The following is a 21,385-nucleotide window of genomic DNA, read 5'->3' on the forward strand; positions in this document are numbered from 1 at the left end:
GGAATCGCCAACTCTGTTGCGGACGACGATGAAGACGAAGGCGGCGGCGGGGCGCAAATAACCATAGTCTTCACGGAGGTGAATGGCGGTGAAGGAATGGGCGGAAATCTGGCGGTGAATCGCCGAGAGAGAGAGAGAGAAGAGAGAAGCCGGTGAATCGCCGAGAGAGAGAGAGAAGAGAGAAGAGAGTGCTAATGACAGAGAAAGAGAAATTGCAAATATTTAAGGAGGGGCATTTTAGTCTTTTCACGCAAAAACTGGCTAAAATTTTATGTTTTTATTTCATAGGCTAGATTTTAATTTTACAATATGAAAGTGGATACTTTTATATATTGACACAAATATATATATATATAGATATATATATATATATATATATATTAATTTATCAATTTTTGGCCCGTTTTGGCCTGACCCGCCCGACGGCCCATATAGGGTCGGGCTGGGCTTCAATGTTCAAGGCCCGCTGAAATTTTGGGCCGGCCCGATCCGGCCCAAAAAATTGCCTAGGCCCGCTGGGTTGGGCCGGGCCGGCCCGGGCCGCAAGGTTTGACAGCCCTACCGACGAGTAGCGGGTATCCGTGGGTGACGGGTTTGGATACCATTTGATATTTATGGATAGTTTCGTGGTTAAAAATCACTATCCATTTAGTTCGTGGGTATGAATATGAATAGTCACTATCCGTACCCGTCGTACCCCATTGTCATCCCTAGGTAAATGTAGCATTTCGGAATTTACCATATATAGAAAAATCGGACGAGTGAGGAAAATTGAATTTAATAAAAATTACTCGCAAAGTAAATGAGTTTTCATATTTATCTAACGCGGGAAAGAAATTTAAAATGGGTAAATTAATTTTTTTACATCTCGCAACAGAAGAGAAATTATTAGGGTGACGGCAGTGTGCAATTAAGTTCTAACGAGAATTTGTCTAGAGTGAAGGTACAATTCAATTTTGACAGTTCATATAATTAAATGCCGTATCTACATTATATATTATTGGAAAAAGGAGTTTCCTGCCATCCTATTGGGGTTATGTATGAGTATGATGATAATCGCTTATTTGTGTGTGTGTATATATATGAATGGGATCCAAAATAATTCTCTCCGCAACAATTCAGAAATCTATGCTTTTTTTTATACATGTGGTTTCCTGTGAAACCGGTTTTATGGTGAAATCGGCTTCACAATGACACTATAAAGTGTCATTTATATGTTGAAGTAGTGTCATTGTGAAGTCGGTTTCACTATGAAATTGGTTTCACATGATTTTTTGTGTTTTTTATATACTCTCTTCGTCCATGGCATATCTTTCTCGCTTAAATAGACATAAATTTTTAAAAAAGTTTATATCTAGTGATTTAGAGAAGGGATATCCCACAAATTAAAAAAAGTAATAGTTGATTTATATGAGTTCATTAAGGACAATATGTTGTTTAGCTTCGTTGTTTGTTTCGATTTTCTCCGTTATGTCCCATGGCCTTGTTGTTTGTTTGAGCTTATGGGTTTGTTAGATTTTTTTTTATTTCGTCTTCTCGTTCTCTTGATTTTTATCATTTTCATATAATAGATGAACACTCTTTTTCTTTGATCGGAGTTTTTCTTAATAGATTTTTTTCGGCAAAGTTTTGATGAGACTTGACCCTTAGTCTGCGTCTTTGTGTAGTCAAGAGTTATCAGATTCTTTTTTTTTTTCTTTTTTCAATAAAATTTTAAATCTAATAATTAACGAAAATATTTTGAAATTTTAAGAGTGATTTTAAGTGAAATTATGTCCAAAAAATAAACAAAATAAAATATTTTATGGACGAACGGAAATGAAAATTATAAAGATATTTCGTAGACAAAGAGAATATGTAATAATGAGATTTTCATAATAATGTTGTTCTTTTATAATAAACATAAATTATAAAATAAATAAATAATAGTAAGTCCAGATTGAAATCTATTTTCTAAATGGAGTCTTCTGTAAATTAATCGTCTTACCGCAAGCTAGGTCAAAATCTAGACTCATATCCATAATTAATGACATAATTGCATAATTATATCACTAAGTATCAAGTTGAATTCGAATCTAAATCTTGATCCGCTCATCTTGTGAAGAGACGATCTCACATATTTTTTTTATAATTTTGCTGTGGTGTGTATAATACACTCAACAATCCAACATATTTAACTCAGTATTGCATCATTTCATATATTAAAGCTTAACATATCAAACTAATACAATTCACAAAAGCTTTTGTTGAATTTCTTGATTCGAATTTGGCGTGGGTTTGTTTCAACAAAATGAAATTATTATTTATGCTATAAAAGGAATTTCAACATAGTAGTTGTATGATTAAAATACATATATATGCACATGCACTATATATAGATCCACCAACATGTCCCAGCTTATCATAATTGCAATATTCACCAAAATAAAAATAAAAAATGACATGAAACCATATGTGTTAGTAAATGATATTCCCATTTAATGCGTTTCCGGATACTAAGTTGGTCTTGGACCGATAGGTGAGGGGGCCCAATTGTGGATTTCATTGATCCACATTTTGAGATTGAGCTGACATGGACCAGCTTCATTTACTCCTTTCTTTCTGTATCATATATTTTGTAAATATGCGGTTTTATTTTATTTTATCTTTGTAGCTGTAAATATGCCATTCTTATTCTTTTTATTATTTTTATTACTATATAAAATTTTCAAAGTAAATCAAAGTAATATGTTTGTATATATATAGGGTTGAGTTCTATTAATAGTATGTACTAAATTTGGACCACACATTTTATACATGTGACGCGTTAAGAACACGACACGTGATAGAGGGCCTCCAATGCTTTCTAAACCAAAATACACGTAGGGGTAAAATAGGAATAAAAGTTTCGAATATTAAAAAATAAAAATATAAAAAAATATTTTCATTTTTTTTAATTTGAAATTTATTTAGTACATATAATTAAACACAATATATAAACACAAACATGCATAACTTTGCACACAAAAATGTATTGCATTGTGGCAACATCATGCATATTTTTGTGTGCAAAGTTATGCATATTTGTGTTTTATATATATGCATTTTTGCGCTTATATATATGCACTTGTTTTCAATTATATGCATCATTCAGACATGGGCGATAAGGGAGAGGTACCTGACCGGTCGCACAAAAATGCAATGCATTTTTGTGTGAAATTATATGCATTGAATAAATTTTGGATATTTAAAAAAATAAAAAATAAAAACTAGTATTAATTTTTTAAAATATTCAAAAAATTTATTCTCATTTTACCTTTACGTGTATTTTATCTTGGTTGACCTCTGCCACATGACGCGTTCTTGGTGAGCCACATGAACAAAATATGTGAATTTTGTACTATATACTACCTCAGGCTTGGGTACTACATTATTTCTTTCCTGTATAGAGAGTGGTTATGTTGTAAACCACTCTTGTAGTATAATCTGAAACAAATTTACATCATTGATATATCCATAATTTAACGGTTCAGATTTTATCTTTAGGTAATCGATATGTAAATGTCTGAATTTTATGTAGAATGCATTTGAATTCACTGTGTAAATATCTGAATTTCGAAAATTAATAATTTTCGCTTTTCTATGACATGTGAACTTAGTACTTTAAATTTATCCAATAAAGTGATAAACTAAAACTCCATTCGTTCCGCGAAACATGAGTCGTTTCTTTTGGATACGAGATTAATGTGTTAAGTGTGGTAGGTGAAAAAGTGAAAAGTTGAATAAAGAAAAAAACTTTTGTCATATAAGAAAACGTAATAAATTTCATGGGACGACCTAAAAATGAATACGACTCATATTTATTGGACCGGAGAAAGTAATAAATTCTAATGATCTAAGGAATGAAAAAATAATTCATATTTATGTTTTAAAAGGAGCTTTTAGGACGAGCTAACTTAAAAGTATAAATTCTAAATTTAGATTTTTTTTACGCCTTTGAAGTTTGAAAACGAATATTTACAAAAAAGGTTGCAGAATTATGGTAAAAACATCGGGGGTGTGGTATCTATTAATTACTCCGCTTGTCCCAATAAAAATGGCCACCTTTCCATTTTTGTTTGTCCCACTAAAAATGGTCATTTTCTCAAAATGAAAATATTTATTAGTTGATTAAGTCAAATTAGTTAATTTAATTAAAAGTTCTAATTAGAACCTATTCTGTTTGGGGGCAAGACAGAGTGAGAGAGCGAGAGGGGGGGAGGAGGGTGACGAATTCAGAAAGGGAGAGAGGGGTGAGCAGAGGTGGCGGCGGCGCCGCGGCTCGCAGCGGCTGCCGCGAATAGAACAGAGAGAGGGAATAGATCGAGCAAAGGAGAGAGAGGGAGAACATAGAGGATAGAGAGGGAGATCCTGAGACAGAGGGCGACGGCGCCTGAGGCAGGGGAGGAAGAGAGACGGTAGAGCGCAGAGAGAGAGAGAACGCAAAAACAGAAGGGGATCTTGATTTGGAGGAGAGAAAAAAAAAGGGGAGAAGAAGAGACGCTGGCCTCGCGGTGCCGGAGGCAGCGGGAACCGGCACCGTTCGCCGAAGAAGGGGAGAGAGAGACGGTAGAGAGCAGAGAAAGAGATAACGCAGACACAGAAGGGGGAGGAGAGAGACGGCAGAGAGCAGGGAAGTTGTTTTAATTAATTCATTAATTTTGGTGGAACACATCTAATTAGATTATAACAATCTCATTCTTAATCTCCGTGTTCAAAATAAAGTGGCCGCTTTTAATGGGATGAAGGAAGTATTAATTTTTTTTAATCATGGTTAACTAATCCAAATTGATATTTATTAATATTCAATTAGAATTTAATGATTAAATCAATTAAACTTCATTAATAAATATATCTAACTAAATAATTAAAATTAATTAAATAAATGAATAATTAAAGGAATGGGTCCCAACCGCACTACTGAATTAATTGTCCAAGATCAATCTTGAACACTTGCTTCACGAAACATAAAAGGAAAGTAAATGATGGAAAAATACGTATATCAAAATCAATAAATCTAGGCGGGCACATGTCCATATACAAACTAGTATAATAAGGAAATATTGATTTATTTAATTTATTTTTTTTAAATAAAAATAGAATTTAGTTATTTTATTATTTCTCTATATTGTACTTATTTTTTTAAATTTTTTTTGTATTTTTTATTTTTAATTTATTTTGTAATAAAAATAAAAAAATTACAAAAAATTGCAAAAAATTAACTTCAATGTAGAGAATATGATAAAATAACTAAATCTTATTTTTATTTTAAAAAATAAATTAAATAACTTAAATTATTTTCTATTTAGATAAATTGTGGGTGGCCACAATGTGGCTGTTTAGCATTACTCTATCAAAATAAAGAAAGAAAAAGGAAGGGCTCACTATAATTTATTTTAGTTAATGAGGCCTAACTCAAGTGATAAAATTGAGGCATCTAAAGACTTTAGTTTGTGAGAAATTTTGGGTTTAGTCCCACTTTCATATGGATAGTTTTTTTTACCTTTGTGTGGTATAGTGGTCTCGTCTACGTGCGAGTAGTTTTTTTACTTTTATGTCATGTAGAGGTCCCGTGTGCGTGTAGCTTATTTGATTATAATTAAATACCTCTTGTAATTTTAATTAAAAGAAAAAAAAAGTACTCCATTTGTCTCACAAAAATATGAAGAAAAAAAAGTACTTCTATCATCTCATAAAAACAAGAGCAATTAAGAGTGACACGAGTCTTAAGAAATATTAGTTGATAGTTATTGTGATTGAGAAATGGGTCTCACTTTATAAAGTGTTGGGAGATTAATGATTCTAATTAAAAAAAATAAAAAAATACTCCCTCCGTCTCATAAAAACATGAACAATTAAGAGTTACATGGGTCTTAAGAAATATTAGTTGAGAGTTATTATGGGTGAAAAATGAGTCTCACTTTATAAAGTATTGAGAGAGTAATGAGTTAATTGAGAAAAAGTAGTAGTGGTCTGGTGGGTCATGATGAATTTTCTATGAATAAGTATGAAAAGCAGGAATAAAAATAAGAGAATAATGTGCAAAAATAGAAATGTTTATATTTTTGTAAAACACTTCAAAATGATAAATTGTTCATGTTTTTGTGAGACATAACGAGTATAATTTTTTTATATACTATTATTATAAAGATAACATTCACCAAATCAAATATTGACCTTTAAGTTTGGATATCTTAATTTAGCGGTACAATCATTAATGCTTAAATTAAAAAAAAATTAAAAATTTGAATTCCTTGTTATACGATATTTAAATTTAATTGCTAATTTATTTCCTCCAAAAAAGTATTCACATTTTATTTTATAATTTCGACTTCATTGCCAGGGCCCAGGGTGAATTATTTGAAGCTTTAACCCCCAATTGTCTGGTTGGTGCTTACATGTTTCTCTTTGGAAAGCACTAGCGTGATTTTAAAAAATAGATACTATATCATAAAAGAAAATTCTTATTTGTATGAAATAAAAACAAATTATATCTATTTTCTGTAAGAATGTGTAAAATTTACAAAAGTAATTTGATTGTTTTGTCCTCAATGAAATCCTAACTAAAACTTAAAACTAAAAAATTACTATAATTTTAAATGCACGCAATCACACAATTTATGTGCTGGAGCTCAAATCGACTTAATATTTTGATTTGCGAGAGCTCATTCATCCGAATTTGCTCAATCTGGAAGGAGTTTGTATGCTAATTGAAGGTAACGCTAAACATATTTAAATCTCATGAAAGCCGAAATAATCCATCAAGAAAACTGCAGAAAGCTCATTATTTATAAGAGATGAATGTGACTAATAATGATAATCAAGAATATTAGCATAGGTCAAAATCCCCAAGATGGCCTCACCACGTGTAAATTCGGCACCCAATCATATAAATACATGCTTTTTGCCAAGAAAAAAAAAAAAAAACAATTTAGAGTTTCTCTGTAAGAATAAACCAGCCAATCGGATCTGAGCAGGAGTGGGCGATTCCATTCTCGTAATTAAACTCCAAACGCAGTGGCAAATGGCAATTTAGCCACACCAGAATCCCCTAAACCTTAAAAAGTTAAAAAATAAAGAAATACTAAAAGGAATCCTCAAACCCTACCCACAGTGTCAGCTCGTGGGGCCCGCCCCCCGCGATATAACATGACCATTAGCCAATGAAAAAAGCTACTTAAAATGGCTAATTAAGATCATAGAATAATGGCTAATTAAATATACTAATCTCAAGATTGACAACTAGCTTCGAAAGATGGCAACTTGGTTGTGTTTGTTAAAGGGGCCAAATGCATCATACGTATTTCCTAATTAATGAATTAATCCCGTTTATTATTGTATACATAAAATAATATTCATTCTCTTTAATTTAATACTTTAATGTCAAACATATAATGATATTATATTTATGAAAAAGATAAATAAAAAATCTAATTTTTACCAAACAAAAAGATGTCTCAAAATAGGTGGAACGCCCAAAATAGAAAGTGTCTCAAAATAGATGGAACAAGGGAGTAATAAATTAAATTATCACAATTTCACTTTATTGGCATGATTTATATATATTACATATATTTAATTAAATAGAATATTGATACCTTAGTATTAGAATTATCATAATTTTACGTGCAGGTGTAGCAAACGGAGCTCTTTATTTGGTAAATTGAATTTACCAATTGTGATATTAAGATGATTCGAAGTTGGTAAATTGAATTTAGTAATTTGTTAAGGAGATTCGAAGTTAGTAATCGGTGTGTATGTAGATTTATAGAGTGTGTTGATGAATGAGTATAAGCTAAATTAATATAGGTGGGCAGTTTATATATAAGGACGTTAAATTTTCATTAATATCTGTACGAAAAGCAAGGTAGGGAAGGTGGAGATAATCTAGAAATGCCCATTTCTTTTCATTTTCCTCAAAACCCCAGAAATTCTTTAATAACTGTATAGCTGAAACAAATCATGAGAGGGACAGAGGCGGAGATTTGTGTGTGTCTGAGCGAGTGAGTTTTTTTAGAGAGAGAGAGAGAGAGAAGGCGAGGAAAAAGCAGAGAATAAAAAGAGACCGGATGTTGACAAATTTCGTGTCACTGTTCTTAGAAGGTCGTTTGTTAGTGTGAAGATTTCTTATCTGGGATCTCTCTCTTTCTCTCTCACTTTCTTCAAAATAAAATACTTTGTTTATATCAACAGTAAATACATACAGTTGCGGGGAGAAATCCTTTGTTTTTTTGTTTTCTTAAACTCCCCTTCTCTCTCTAAAAGTGCTGCCTTTTCTCTTCGTAGATAGAGAGGGAGAGGGAGAGGGAGTGCCCAGTAGATCGAAATCTCCAATCCTTAGTTGAGTTTGATGAGGATCTGGCTTCTTCAATACACACTCAATTAATTCCTGCCTTGTTTCATTTGCCAATTATTAGTATTACCTTTTTTTCCCTTCAATTTGGGTTAGTGGAATACTGTGAAAAGAGCCTCAGAATTCACATGATTCCGACCCTTATTCACCTGGAGATACTGTCGGATGATTCAATCCATGAGGGATTCTTGAGAGCAGGCTGTTTCAAGATGTGGGTCTGAGGTAATTAACCTTTTTCTATTTACTTGTGATTTTTTAAGATTTACTTGGTTTTGACTATGACCCAGAAGAAAATAGCTTTTTCGTCTTCCTTTGAATTCTACCTAATAATTAGTCGTTTGATTAATTGAGCCATAATTATATTCCAAATATATGCGTTTTCAGTTTCACAAATTTATTGGTGCCATTGGTTGGGAATCGGGGTGATTGGATTTAAGCATTTTTCTCGCTGGTTCGTATATTTCCTCATATTTGGGGACTATTTCAGTTTGATGTGTGATCATCGATAGCGATGTAAGATTTGCTTTCCAAATAACATTTTCTTAATGTTCCATGTTTTGATATAAATTTAGGGCAAGTCCTCTCATAGCTGCTGTAGATGTTAATAGGATTTGTTGCAATTCAAGATTCTTTAACCGGAGTGTGCTACATTTATGCACTTTATTATGTTAAGAAAACCTATACACAATGATGGCTTAAATCTGCATTTATAGCCAAACAATAGAGTAAATTATCTTGCTCATAATCTTTCTTCTCCTAGGTCAAATTTGGTGAGTTTAGGAAAGGTTGTCTCTATCATGTCAAATATCGAGAGTTGAGTTTGAGTTTTGACTGCAAATGACGCTTGCAAGTCTCATTAAGTTGGCGATTCTTTGTTGTTCTAGTTTGTTTGTGCTTTATGTGTTCCTGATCACTAGCACAGTCTTCTTTGAGTTTTCCTGAAATCCTTGCCCCCCAATCTTTGCTAGTGTGCTGCATTATTCTGAAAGAAAAATTAACTTAGCACCGGAAGTTTAGGCAAGCTTGTGATGCACTTTGATGGAAGTTCTTTCTGGATGTTATATTTAACCGAATTGGTCCAACGACAACTTTGTTGTGCATTGTGCCATTTGTAGAATACATGCTTTATAATGTTTTTGTTTTCAGTACCGGTCCCAGCTTCTAGCCCTAGAAAATTGGTGCATGAATTCCGACTTTCCAATTAGTAATTTATCTAGAATTCTACATTTACTTGCCCTTATTGGTGAACCCTGGAGTTGCTGCTGCCTAATTTAAACAAAAGGAGAATGTGGAGAGAGAATTTATAGCATTGTAGGTTCTGCTTCGACTTACCTAATACTGATTTATATATCTTCTCTAGGAATGGGAACAAAAGTAGATAGCAAGAGCTATTTTCCGGGATATTACTCCATGAGAGATCTTAATGAGGATTCTAGCAGTAGTAGCTGGCCCCTTTGTTACGGAGATAAGGCTATCTCGAACGGGCAATATTACAATGGCTTCATGCCTAGGACAGCAATGGATGGTTATCCTGGGTATGGCAAGGATGCATTGAAGCAGAAAATGCTTGAACACGAAGCTGTTTTTAAGAATCAGGTGCTTTGATTTCATTTTCAGTGACCCTAATTTTAAGATGCGCATTTTCCTTTGATTTATTTATAAGTTGTTAATTTAAATCTGGTGAGCATCATCTCTTGTATAAATTCAGTTTATGTATCAGCATCCTGATCTCTTGATCTTTTACCTTATGACATCAAGGTTTATGAACTCCACCGTCTTTACCGGATCCAAAGAGATATGATGGAAGAATACAGAAGGAAAGAACTTCATAGAATCCGACCATCAATAGAACCATCGTCATCATCAAGTCTCAGAGGGCCTCAAGTGCCCTCAGAAGAAGCTCGGAAATGGCACATGACGGGCTTTCCTATGTTAAATTCTACTTATGAAAGAACATCTATCTCTGGGATTGAAATTGCTAATTCTCCTATGAGTTGTACCAAAGGGAACACCAACTTGCAACCTGGTCAGTTCCCATTCCAGAATGGGTCTTCTTCTGTAAAAGACTCCGAACTGTTAGACTCAAGACCGTTGAAGGTGAGGAAGAAGTTGTTCGATCTTGAACTACCAGCGGATGAATACGTTGATACTGATGAAGGCAAAGAGTCACTGGATTGCAAAGGCTCTCATGTATCAAGTTATGCTCACAACGGAAATCTGAAAAGTGGACCTGAAACTCAGAAGTCATCTCCTGTTGGGCATATTGGTGCAACAACTAATTGTAGGATAGATGTCTCAGCTTCTGGTTCTTGTCTGAGGAACCCTATTAGATTGGCTGATCTAAACGAACCCATTGATGTTGAAGAGGCAACTGCTCCTTCGTCAACTGATTTCTTTGGTCATAGCTCAATCAATCGACCTAGTAATGGTGTAAATCAGCATGCTATATCAAACGCAGGTTTTTTAGGTGCAAATGCCAAAACAGCACATTACCGGGATGGTTTTTTGACTAATTCGTCTGTTGAGAGTAAAGTTAATGAAAGGGGACCTCTCTCCCATATTTATGAAGCAGGTACACACTTTGTGAAGATTTATGATTTTCTTGAAATCTTCCTTATCCTAGTTGCCCATTTCCCATCTCTTTGAATATCTATAAAATCTGATTATCAGCCAAAATTAAGCTATTTCTGTCCATTAACTATTCTTATCGTATTATTTGCAAAGCTTTTGATTTGTCAATCTTTCAGGGTCCAGCAAAAGTAACTTCAATTCAGTAACTCCCAGTCTTCAGCAAGAGAAGTCTCATCCAGTGCAATGCATGCTCAATCCACACGATCATCCTCCTGGAATTTATCTGACTCGACATAGTAGAGAAGAGTCTTGGAGGGAGGGAAACCACCATCATCTCGAATCTTCTGATAGAAATCGCGATCACTCCAATAATAGATTCATGGGGCCCCATATGGCTTCTCACGCCCCTGGTTCAGACCCATTCTTTAGTTTGTCTTATTTTTCTGGTACCTGGGCCCATGCCGTCTCATCCTGGGCGAAGCCAGCTAAAAACTTTACTCAGAAGATGACCGCCTTGGATTCATGTCTGAATCCTGCTGCAGCAATGGATAGAGGACTGCAGATTTCAGCAGAGTGCCGGGAAAACTTTGGAGGAAAGTGGCATGCGGGTGATGACTTCAGGCTGAACCCTGGTTTGGGAGGTGAAGTGTCGACACGGAATGGGTTTTACCAAGGATCTGCCTCAGGGTCAAAAGAAATAAAAGTTCACTTGCCCTCGCCGGGCTTTGATTACCTTAACTGTAGTAGGGGTGAAAATGTAGCATCTGACCGCATGACTAATCATGGATACGGGAATTTTCCTAAAGGATCCTCCTTTGCAGATTCAAAGCCTGCAATAGATATTAACTTGAATGAGGTGGTTTCAAAGAGCTCGTCTAATGAGGTAACAGTCCTGCAAGATGTTGCTACAGTAGATGAAAAAGGTAAGCCCGAGGGCCAACTATCTTCATTGCCCTGGCTTAAAAATAAGCCGGCCCGTGCTAATGATGCTGCAAATTCTAGAAGCTACGTCCGTGATTCTTCCAATCAATTGTCTTGGAAGGCTGAAACAGTTACAGATCTAAATGAGCCATTCACCCCTACAGTTAACATGGATTCGAGTGAGACGAAGACAGAGATGATTACCAGGAACCAGAATGTTAAGAAAATTCTGGGGTTTCCGATTTTTGAAGCTGGTGATCTGAAAAATGAGCCCTTTTCCCATGTTTCCACCTCGGCAAGTTTTAGTTGCCCTCGTGATGGAAATGGTGTTGTTAAGGAAAGGAAGAATAGAGTAATTGATATAAATCTAGAGTGTGAACCAGAAGAAGAGGCTGTGGAGAAAGAAAAGCAAACAAAATGTGGCGTTGTCAGAGACTTCATCGACTTGAACTCGTGTATAACTGACTGTGAAGATGCTTTAGCACCTTCTTACGAGAGCAAGACTGCCAACAGTAAGGTGATTCTCGACATAGATTTGGAATCTCCTGTTCTTCCGGAGAAAGAGTCCAATGAGGATGCTGCAGGTGCTGTAGTATCCTTACTGTCGGAGAATAAAACTGATTCATCACAGGACGAGGTTCTTAGAACTGCAGCTGAAGCGATCGTTGCCATGTCATCATCCTGTCCGAAAATCCATCTAGAGGAGAGTGACAGCATTGATCTTCTGGAAGCTTCTTTGGCAGAATCGTTCGTGTGGTTTGTCAATGCTGTGTCCTCATGTCCAGATGAAAGTGCGTTCGCAGATAAAGATGGCTTGCCAAAGGATTTATCTGTGGAGATGGACGATTTTGAGGCAATGACGTTGCAAATTCCAGAGACGAAGGAGGAAGATTACATGCCAACACCCTTCGTACCTGATGTCCTGAAGAATGAAGACGCTGGGGGCAATACAGTAACAAGGCCCCGAAGGGGTCAGTCGAGGAGAGGGAGGCAGCGGAGGGACTTCCAAAGGGATATCCTTCCCGGTCTGACATCATTGTCGCGCCATGAGGTGACTGAGGATATCCAGACATTTGGGGGTATGATGAGAGCCACAGGGCATCACTGGGTTTCGGGGCTGGCTAGAAGAAACGGCACCAGAAATGGGAGTGGTCGGGGCAGGAGACGAGCTGTGGTGGAGACGGTCCCTGCTGCCACTCCGACTCCACTGATACAGCAACTCAACAGCATTGAAGCTGGTTTGGAGGATAGAAGCCTAACAGGGTGGGGGAAGACGCCGAGGCGCCCCAGAAGACAGAGATGCCCTGCAGCAGGTAACCCTCCTGCTGTGGTGTTAACTTAATAATTGAGAGAAAGAAAAAAGAGAGTACATTCCTTTATTGATCATAGAGAAAACACAAGAGATGAGGGATCTTGTTTCATCACTTTTAAGAGAGAGAGAGAGGGAGACTGTGTTGCGGTCTTGGTAATTTGTCTTGTAAATGTCATTGCATCTCATCATAATTTGTCTTTTGTGTCTTTGAGTTACTCCAACTTGTAGAAATAATCTTGCTTGATTTCATCATGGATATATACACGGCTTTGTTTCGAATACAAGTTTCTTCTTTTTTATAGAAACCAACAGCCTTTGCTTTTTTGGACTCTCGCGCCAAACTGCATGTTCCAAGAATTGACCATGTTGCATTATTATGCATGCTATTGTTTGAGCTTATTTGAATATTCTTATTCACATTTTTAAAGAAAAATTAGACTTTGTGTTCGTGTTCTCAACCGAAGTGAATTTGGTTTTAGTGATAAAATAATCTAACTTAATTAAATAATCAAATGTTTGATTTGTATGATGAATAACTTGTTTGATATTCTAATAATTCAATTGAATGATTACTTTATTATTTCTAAAATTGAGTTAATTATTTAATTATTTTTTTATTTTATTTTATTTTATCAATTTTATTTTTCACATTCATCAAATCAAACGTCTCTAAGTGAATGCAAGTGACTGCTTTATCCTCTTGTGCTGCACAATAATGCATTGTTGAAAATTGAACAGAAAAGCTTAAAATAGCTCAAAACGAACATGAAATTGTCTTTAATTCCATTATTTTCGGAGATTACAAGCTTAAAAAATTAAACATGACTTAAATAGCCATTCGAATCGCTAATTTGAAGACCATCTTTTAAGGTTGAATTATAGGCCGTTCAAGAATTTGAAAATTAATATTTCCTTCGTCAATGAGAAATATTACTCCATCCGTCCCAACAAAGTTGAGTCGTTTCATTTTCTTTATAGAAATTAGGAAATTTAAAGCTTTAATTAAAAAATTAATTACTCTCTTATTTTTCTTAATTAGTATCCATTCTCAATCTTATTTCACATTTTCAATATCTGCAATCTTACACCAAATCTTGCCTCATTGGCCATGGCTGCTGCCGCCAAGGAAGGAGGAGGCGGCGATGGCGATATGGGGAGAGGCGGCGAACAGAATCTAGCTCCGGAAGCAATTTTGACGTGGGGGATTTTCGGGGGAAGAGGGGCACGACGACGACAGAATAACAGGCCGGAAAAAAGCGGCGCTAGGGTTTATGTTGGGGGTGGGGTTCTGTGACGGGTTCCTGGTGTTTCAGATCTGGACGAAGAACACGGCGGGGAGCATTAGATCCAGACGGCAACGCACATGGAGGCAGAGGGATTGGCACAATTGAGGTGGAAGTGGAGATCAGAGAGGGAAGATTTTGGATTTGTTGATTTTGTTTATTGTTTTTCTCGATTTTTTCTAAAATTTGGGGTTTTGAATGAGTTGAAGAAATGACAGCAATTGCTTGACAAGGGCGATGACGGCGGCGGTTGTGGGGAAGAAAGACATACGGTGGCGCTAGGGATTTGGGGGTGGGGAAGGAAGATGGGTTGGGGGTGTTTTTGAATTAAAAAAAAAAAAATCAAATTCAATAATTTAAATTTTATACTTAAAAATAATTCAAAATCACTAATTATATAAATAACTAGGGATGTCAATCCAGCCCAAAACTCGTGGGCTGGTCCGATTAGCTCAGCAATCCAAGAGGGTTAGGGTTGAAAATTTTCAACTCGATAAAAATTACAGTCCAAATAGCCCGTAGTTGAATTTTCTGAAACCCGGTAGGGTTGGCCCGAAATAACCCGAAACCCTATAGGGCTGGCCCAAAAATAACGTGTTTGCTTGATTATATGAAAATTTTCTTGTTATTTGATTTTCAACTTCATTATTTTGCTTATGAAAATTAGTATAGGTTTGATGTTTTCTTCAAAAGTTTGTCAAATGTATTTTGATTCAATATTAGAAATTTAATACTCCCTCCGTTCCACCTATCTTAAGACACTTTCTTTTTTGGGCGCCTCACCTATTTTGAGACATTTTCTTATTTGGCAAAAAATTTAGGGTAAATATCAGTTTTTGGCCCATCGTTTGGGCGTTTTCTCAAATATATCACACCCTAAGCATAATTACAAAATAATACCCATCGTTTCATTTTTTTCTCGTTTATGGCCCACAAAAATATTCTGGCCATCGGTAAATGACGTGTTCCAGCCAAGTGCCATGTCAGCAGTACACTTGAAATTAAAAAAATAATAATAATAAGAAACACGTCATCAATTAAATCTTAACTTCTTTATTCAATCTTTCAACAATAAATCGTGAAGAGAGACTTCACTTGGGTCCAATCCATCACCCTTCTCTTTGGCGATCACCGCCTCTTCATCGTCGCCCAAAAAACCGATGCATGGGACGACGCCGTCGACCGCTTCTCCCTCTCCATCGACAAAAGAGACAGCGACACAAACAACATCGCCATCCAAGTCGAGGGGTTCTTCAAGATCTCAGCTAAGGTTGTCCCCATCACTCACTACGGATCAAGAATCCACAACTACAGAATCACAGAAGACGACTGCTTTGCTCATCGCGACCTGGGGTTCAAATTCTCGTCGTTGGACGCCAACGTGAACGGAGTGCTGGGGCAGACATACAGAGAGAATTACGTGAGCAGAGTGAAGATGGGAGTGGTGATGATGGTGCTCGGAGGGGAGAGACAGTTCGCCGTCTCCAACATCTTCGCCACCGAGCAGATTGTAGGAATGGAACTAGATTACCATATTTAGATATCTTTCGGTTGTCCTATATTACTTCAAAGTTGTCAGCAAACAAAAATTCAAGACTATGTTTAATAATTTTCTTGAAGGAAAACTTGAAAGTAGTAAAAGTTAAGTTGTTGTATCAATTGTATAACCAGTCAAGTGAAATATGTAGTTCTGATTTCTCTAGTTTTCTCCATGATGTATATTATTCAGGGTTTTAAATAGTATACTAAAATAAGCGTGAATTTGTACTAAATAGAAGGAAAGTTAAAGACATTCTGCCATTTTAATGTTGTAATGTTGTCCGGTGAAGAATTTTCGCGCCATGGAAGGAAGGCGTTCTTTTGAAAATTGAAGATGAACGGTTAATGCATATAGTGATTTTTCTTATATTTATTTTTCTTTAATATTTTAATTCCAAGTGTACTGCTGACATGACACTTGGTCGGAACACATCATTTACCGATGCCCGCAAATATTTTTGCGGGCTATAAACGAGAAAAAAATTAATGAAACAATGGGTATTGTTTTGTAATTATGCTTAGGGTGAGATAGATTTGAGAAAACGCTCAAACGATGCGCCAAAAATTGATATTTACCTAAAAATTTACCCTTTATTCATCTTTTCACTTTTTCACTTACATACAAAACACTACTTTCTTAATTTTCGTGCCCAAAAAAATGTCTCAAGATAGCTGGGACGGAGGGAGTATTAGAAAGTTAAACTCATCATTTCACTTCTTTGTATTTTTAATCAATACTTAACATAAAATATTTAGATGAAAAAAATATAAAAATGATAATTATTTAACAAAAATGTTGCATCTTTATATCTCTAAGAGTTGCATATTAGTCATTATGTAAGTTGATGTTCAAATATTACTTATTTACGCGCGTATTTGTTTATTACAAATATAATATTGTCAAGAGAAATATTTTATTTAATTTTTTTAAAATGAACTTTTGAGTCTGACTAGGCCGATGGGGTAGCCCGAAACCCGAACATCTAAGGTTAGGGTTAGAAATTTTCAACCCGATCAGCCCGCACCCGAATAACTTGATAACCCGATAGGGCTAGCCCGAAATCTGGTGGGTTGGCCCGATTGACATCCCTATGAATAACTACTTAACCACAGATTTACAAACGTACTTAAATAATTAAACAATAGCTCCTTAATTCCTGTGTAAAAAAAAAAAAACGCCTCAACTTCGGCGGGACGAAGGGAGTATATTTTCGTCATTTTGGGACATCCATAAAAATTAACCCATTTCCATTTTTGAAAACTTTCGATCACATGTGATGATGATGTTTGGCTGTATTAGAATCAGATCTGATTGATGGCAGACACAAGGACAAATAAGAGAAATGAAGGTTCATTCTTGATCAAAGCGCACATATCAAATTCCATGGGCAAGAAGATGACAGAAGGAGACGCAAATATGATTGGCTGCTGAACGAAGAAGCGGATCGAAAAATAGGATAATTCAGTTATAAAGTAGTTCACACTGATCTGACAAATCATGCACTAAGCGACAAAGCAAGTTTAATTACGAGGACTACGAGAGAAAACTATATTTTCATATCATATTGGGGGGGAGCAGTCTGCGAATGGAGAAGTGGAGAGGGAGAGAAGGACGGTGACATGTTAGAATTTCAGGATTTAATTTTTTTAGTTTATGTTTTATTCTTAGTTAAATATAATACTTTCTACGTCCTATAAGAGCGTGCATGATTGTTGGTGGCACGAGTTTTCATAAATGTTAGGTGAGTGTGTTATTAGTGGAAGAAGAGACTCATTTTTATTAGTGAAATAAATGTCCAAAAAATGAAAGTGCACACTCTTGGGGGACGTCCCAAAATGGCAAACAGTGCACACTCTTATGGAATAGAGGGAGTATATTTTTAACTCGTAACGAAACGATTCATCTAATAAATTGATACGCCAGTTTCTATTTTGCCTCGTACGTGCTACATTAGTTTTGATTTCGTCAGAGACCTTTATTGTAGGACAATTGCGAACAAATTACAAATTAATGTATTTATTGGTTAAATTAAAAAAAATTGTGTATTTTTGGACCATTACCCCCCTCCCCTTTTTTTAACCAGGAGAACAACTTTATATATCCTCAAGCGCAACTGACAAGATGGCGGGAGATGAAACAAATGCAAAAGTAAAACCAGGAAAACTAACATAAACTCAAGCGCAACCGCCGTGAGATTATGTTCATTGCTACCCAGAAAAATAGCTTTGGTCCCACTTCCAAAATCCCACTTCAAATTCGCATCATTTACTTGTTCAGCATCCCACAATCAAGAAATTGAGTCGCTTCTTTCAATCTCAACAAACCCTTTCTACCGCCCGGTAAACAGGTGCAAGACTCTCTCTTTGCTTCAACAAACTCACGCCCTTTCGATTGTCAACGGAGAATCGATGGACCCTTTATTGAAGAGAAAATTAGTGAGTCTGTATGGTTTATTTGGGCAAGTGACGACTGCCCGCCAGGTGTTCGATAGAATTCCTGACCCGGATATTATTTCATGTAAAGTGATGATAAGAGGTATTTTATGAATAATTTGTACGGAGAGATAATTGAATTCTACAAGCTTATGCAAAGGAGATTTTTTGTTTTTGATAACATTGTGTTCTCAATTGTGTTGAAGACGTGTAGTGAGCTGAGGGATTTCGGTGTAGGGAGGAAGCTACATTGTTATATAGTTCAAATAGGGAAAACCAGATAGCTTTGTGTTGACTGGGCTTGTTGACATATATGCAAAGTGTGGAGAAGTTGACTCTCCTCGTAGGGTTTTTTTATAGGATTTGGGACAGGAATGTGGTATGTTGGACATCAATGATTGTAGGCTATGTGCAGAATAATTGCTTAAGAGAAGGGCTACTACTGTTTAACCGAATTGCTTGGTCGAAGGAAATGATTACACTTTAGGGATTATAGTGACAGCATGTGCAAAACTAGGCACATTGCACCAAGACAAGTGGGTGTATGGAAATGTGATAAAAAAATGGGATCTTGGTAACTTCCTACTTATTTACTTCTCTTCTTGATATGTATGTCAAATGTGGGGCAGTTGAGGATGCTCGTATGATCTTTGATGAGGTTCGTGTCATTGACGTTTTTTCGTGGACACCAATGATCATGGGATATGCTCAAAATGGGGCTGCTGAGAAAGCCCTGCATTTGTTCACTGACAAGAAATGGGGAAATTTTCGTCCAAATTTAGTTACCTTAGCAAGCGTGCTCTCAGCTTGTGCGCAGTCGGGCAGTCTCATGTTGGGTTCATTTGTTCATAGTTTAGGGATTAAACTAGGGCATGATGATTTTTATGTCATGAATGCTCTAGTTAACATGTATGCAAAGTATCGTAGGATAAGGGAGGCCATTCGTCTGTTTGATTCTATGGTAGAGAAGGACTTCGTCTCTTGGAACTCAATCATTAGTGGTTATCTTACAACGGGTACTTGTACGAAGCACTGAAGTTGTACAATCAGATGAGATCAGACTGCTTTAGGCCTGATCCAGATACTATGGTGGCAGTCCTATACACTTCTGCTAGCCTTGGAGATATCCGGTTTGGCTCTTGCGTTCATGCCTACTCTATATGAGAAGGCTTCTTGGCATTCAACTGCATCTATGTTGGCACTGCGCTTCTAAATCTGTACGCCAAATATGGGTGATGTAGAGTCTTCTCGCGCTGTCTTTGATGAGATGCCTGAGAGGAACATATTCACGTGGAGCACCATGATTGACAGGTATGGAAAACAGGGCAACTTGAGCAAGTGCCTCGAGCTTTTCAACGACATGGTTAAGGAGAATGTTGATCCAACTAATATAATATTCACAACAGTATTGTCTGTTTGCAGCCATACTAGGATGACCATTGAGGGCTGGAGATATTTTGATCTAATGTGTCACGTATACAACTTTATCCCCTCCATGAGACACTATGTGTGCATGGTGGATTTATTAGCCCGATTTAGGAGCCTCGAGGAAGCTTGAAAGTTCATTAAGGAAATGTCGGTGCCCCCTGATTGCACGATTTTTGGATCTCTTCTTCACGGATGCAGCATCCATTCTAGGTTCGATCTTGGGGACTTGGCTGTGAGAAAGATGGTGGAGCTTCATCCAGAAGAGGTGGGGCATTATACGCTTATGGCTAACATAGACACTTCTATAGGGATATGGGATCAGGCGAATCAATATAGAGCTATGATGAAGAGAAGAGGGTTGAGGAAGGAGGTTGGATTTGCTCATATAGGCTCAAATGGCAACCTAAAATATCAGAAGGTGGCGTAGTTTGGTTGAATTATAGGGTTAATATATCAAAAGAGAATGAGTATACATACGATTTTTGAAATTTAGGGCAAACGATATGATAATTGGTTGCAGTTGATCTGTTGTGCAAATTGAAGGAGAAGCCTTGGCCTCAAGGCAGAATGATTTTTCTCTCTCTTTCTTTGCAAGAGGAGATTATAGAGTTTCCTTATCTTCTTGGAATAATATTTTTATGCAGTGGAAATCGTTCAACAACAGTTGAGATGTTGAGGTGATATGATGTTCAATAACAAGAATGAAGTAAACAATTTTGTGTTGATTCCTTTTGCTTGTGTGCCAATCAGCTGTCACTCTCTCTCTCTCTGTGTTGAGGAAGTTGAGTTTCATGATCCACACCACAACTAATTCATAAAAAGGACAAAAAATGCAGATCATCGATTCAAAGCAAGATTGTATGCTGACTAAGTGGAACCTCAACAGAGACCGAGTGGTGGAAAATCATATAATCTGTATTCATTTAGATAATGATTAAATAGAGCTCTTGTACATATATATTACAACAAAATCCCTTAACATCAACACCCCTCACCATGTTTCTTAGGAGGGTTGAGGTCCCATTACAGCTGCATCTTCGACTCTTATGTATCGGCTAAAGTTAGAGTTAGTTCATGTTGGCACAAGTGCAGTAGAACGAGCCATAACGGTGACCTAGGACAAGCCAAGTGCAGTGGCATGACGTCATGCAGGCGAATGCGCCTTCTCTAGGTCTACGAGTAAGGATCAACTTCAATCATGTTATAACCGTGGACCTTTTTTCACAGCTGCATTTCTCATTTTTGCTTTCGCCATAGAGCTCTCATCCCATTTACCCTCTTCTGCATATACATTAGACAACAATGTATAATACCCCGAATCATCTGAATCCATCTCCAAAACATCTTGTTTAACGTTATCCAGAAAATCCATCCGTTGATGGATCTTACACCCGTTCACTAATGCACCCCAAATGCTAGCATCTGCAGGGAACAACATCAAGCTAATAACCTCGTACGCTCCACTAAGATCACCACCTCGACTCAGCAGATCAATCGAAACCCCGTAATGCTCAGAGTTGGGTGCGG

The 21,385-nt window shown here is 36.5% G+C and overlaps 2 protein-coding genes across 3 annotated transcripts; both read left to right on the forward strand.

Annotated features, from left to right (window-relative positions):
* The first annotated feature begins 7,876 nt into the window (after positions 1 to 7,876).
* LOC130995852 (uncharacterized) lies at positions 7,877 to 13,480 on the forward strand. 2 transcript variants are annotated; one of them, XM_057921297.1, is made up of 5 exons: positions 7,887 to 8,593; positions 8,756 to 8,884; positions 9,732 to 9,967; positions 10,130 to 10,943; positions 11,119 to 13,480. In XM_057921297.1, exons 3-5 carry the CDS (start codon positions 9,734 to 9,736, stop codon positions 13,203 to 13,205), a joined length of 3,135 nt encoding a protein of 1,044 aa, XP_057777280.1. In that variant the 5' UTR covers positions 7,887 to 8,593; positions 8,756 to 8,884; positions 9,732 to 9,733; the 3' UTR covers positions 13,206 to 13,480. The 2 variants fall into 2 exon arrangements, with proteins under 2 accessions (XP_057777279.1, XP_057777280.1); XM_057921296.1 differs by lacking the exon at positions 8,756 to 8,884 and having other exon boundaries at positions 7,877 to 8,593.
* Positions 13,481 to 18,406: 4,926 nt separating this feature from the next.
* Positions 18,407 to 20,285, forward strand: LOC130994047 (pentatricopeptide repeat-containing protein At2g03380, mitochondrial). The gene is given in 8 exon segments (XM_057919084.1): positions 18,407 to 18,530; positions 18,533 to 18,708; positions 18,710 to 18,781; positions 18,783 to 18,888; positions 18,891 to 18,988; positions 18,990 to 19,431; positions 19,434 to 19,657; positions 19,659 to 20,285. Coding segments are annotated over 8 exon segments (1,869 nt in total).
* Positions 20,286 to 21,385: the final 1,100 nt, after the last annotated feature.

Source organism: Salvia miltiorrhiza, chromosome 7 (genome assembly GCF_028751815.1).
Source record: "Salvia miltiorrhiza cultivar Shanhuang (shh) chromosome 7, IMPLAD_Smil_shh, whole genome shotgun sequence".
NCBI lineage: Eukaryota > Viridiplantae > Streptophyta > Magnoliopsida > Lamiales > Lamiaceae > Salvia > Salvia miltiorrhiza.

Bases quoted from the DNA above. Each gene is read 5' to 3' on its own strand.
- LOC130995852 (XM_057921296.1), top strand. From the start codon at position 9,734: ATGGGAACAAAAGTAGATAGCAAGAGCTATTTTCCGGGATATTACTCC. The intron at 9,968-10,129 runs GTGCTTTGATTT...TATGACATCAAG, and splicing joins AAGCTGTTTTTAAGAATCAG to GTTTATGAACTCCACCGTCT. The intron at 10,944-11,118 runs GTACACACTTTG...TCAATCTTTCAG, and splicing joins CTCCCATATTTATGAAGCAG to GGTCCAGCAAAAGTAACTTC.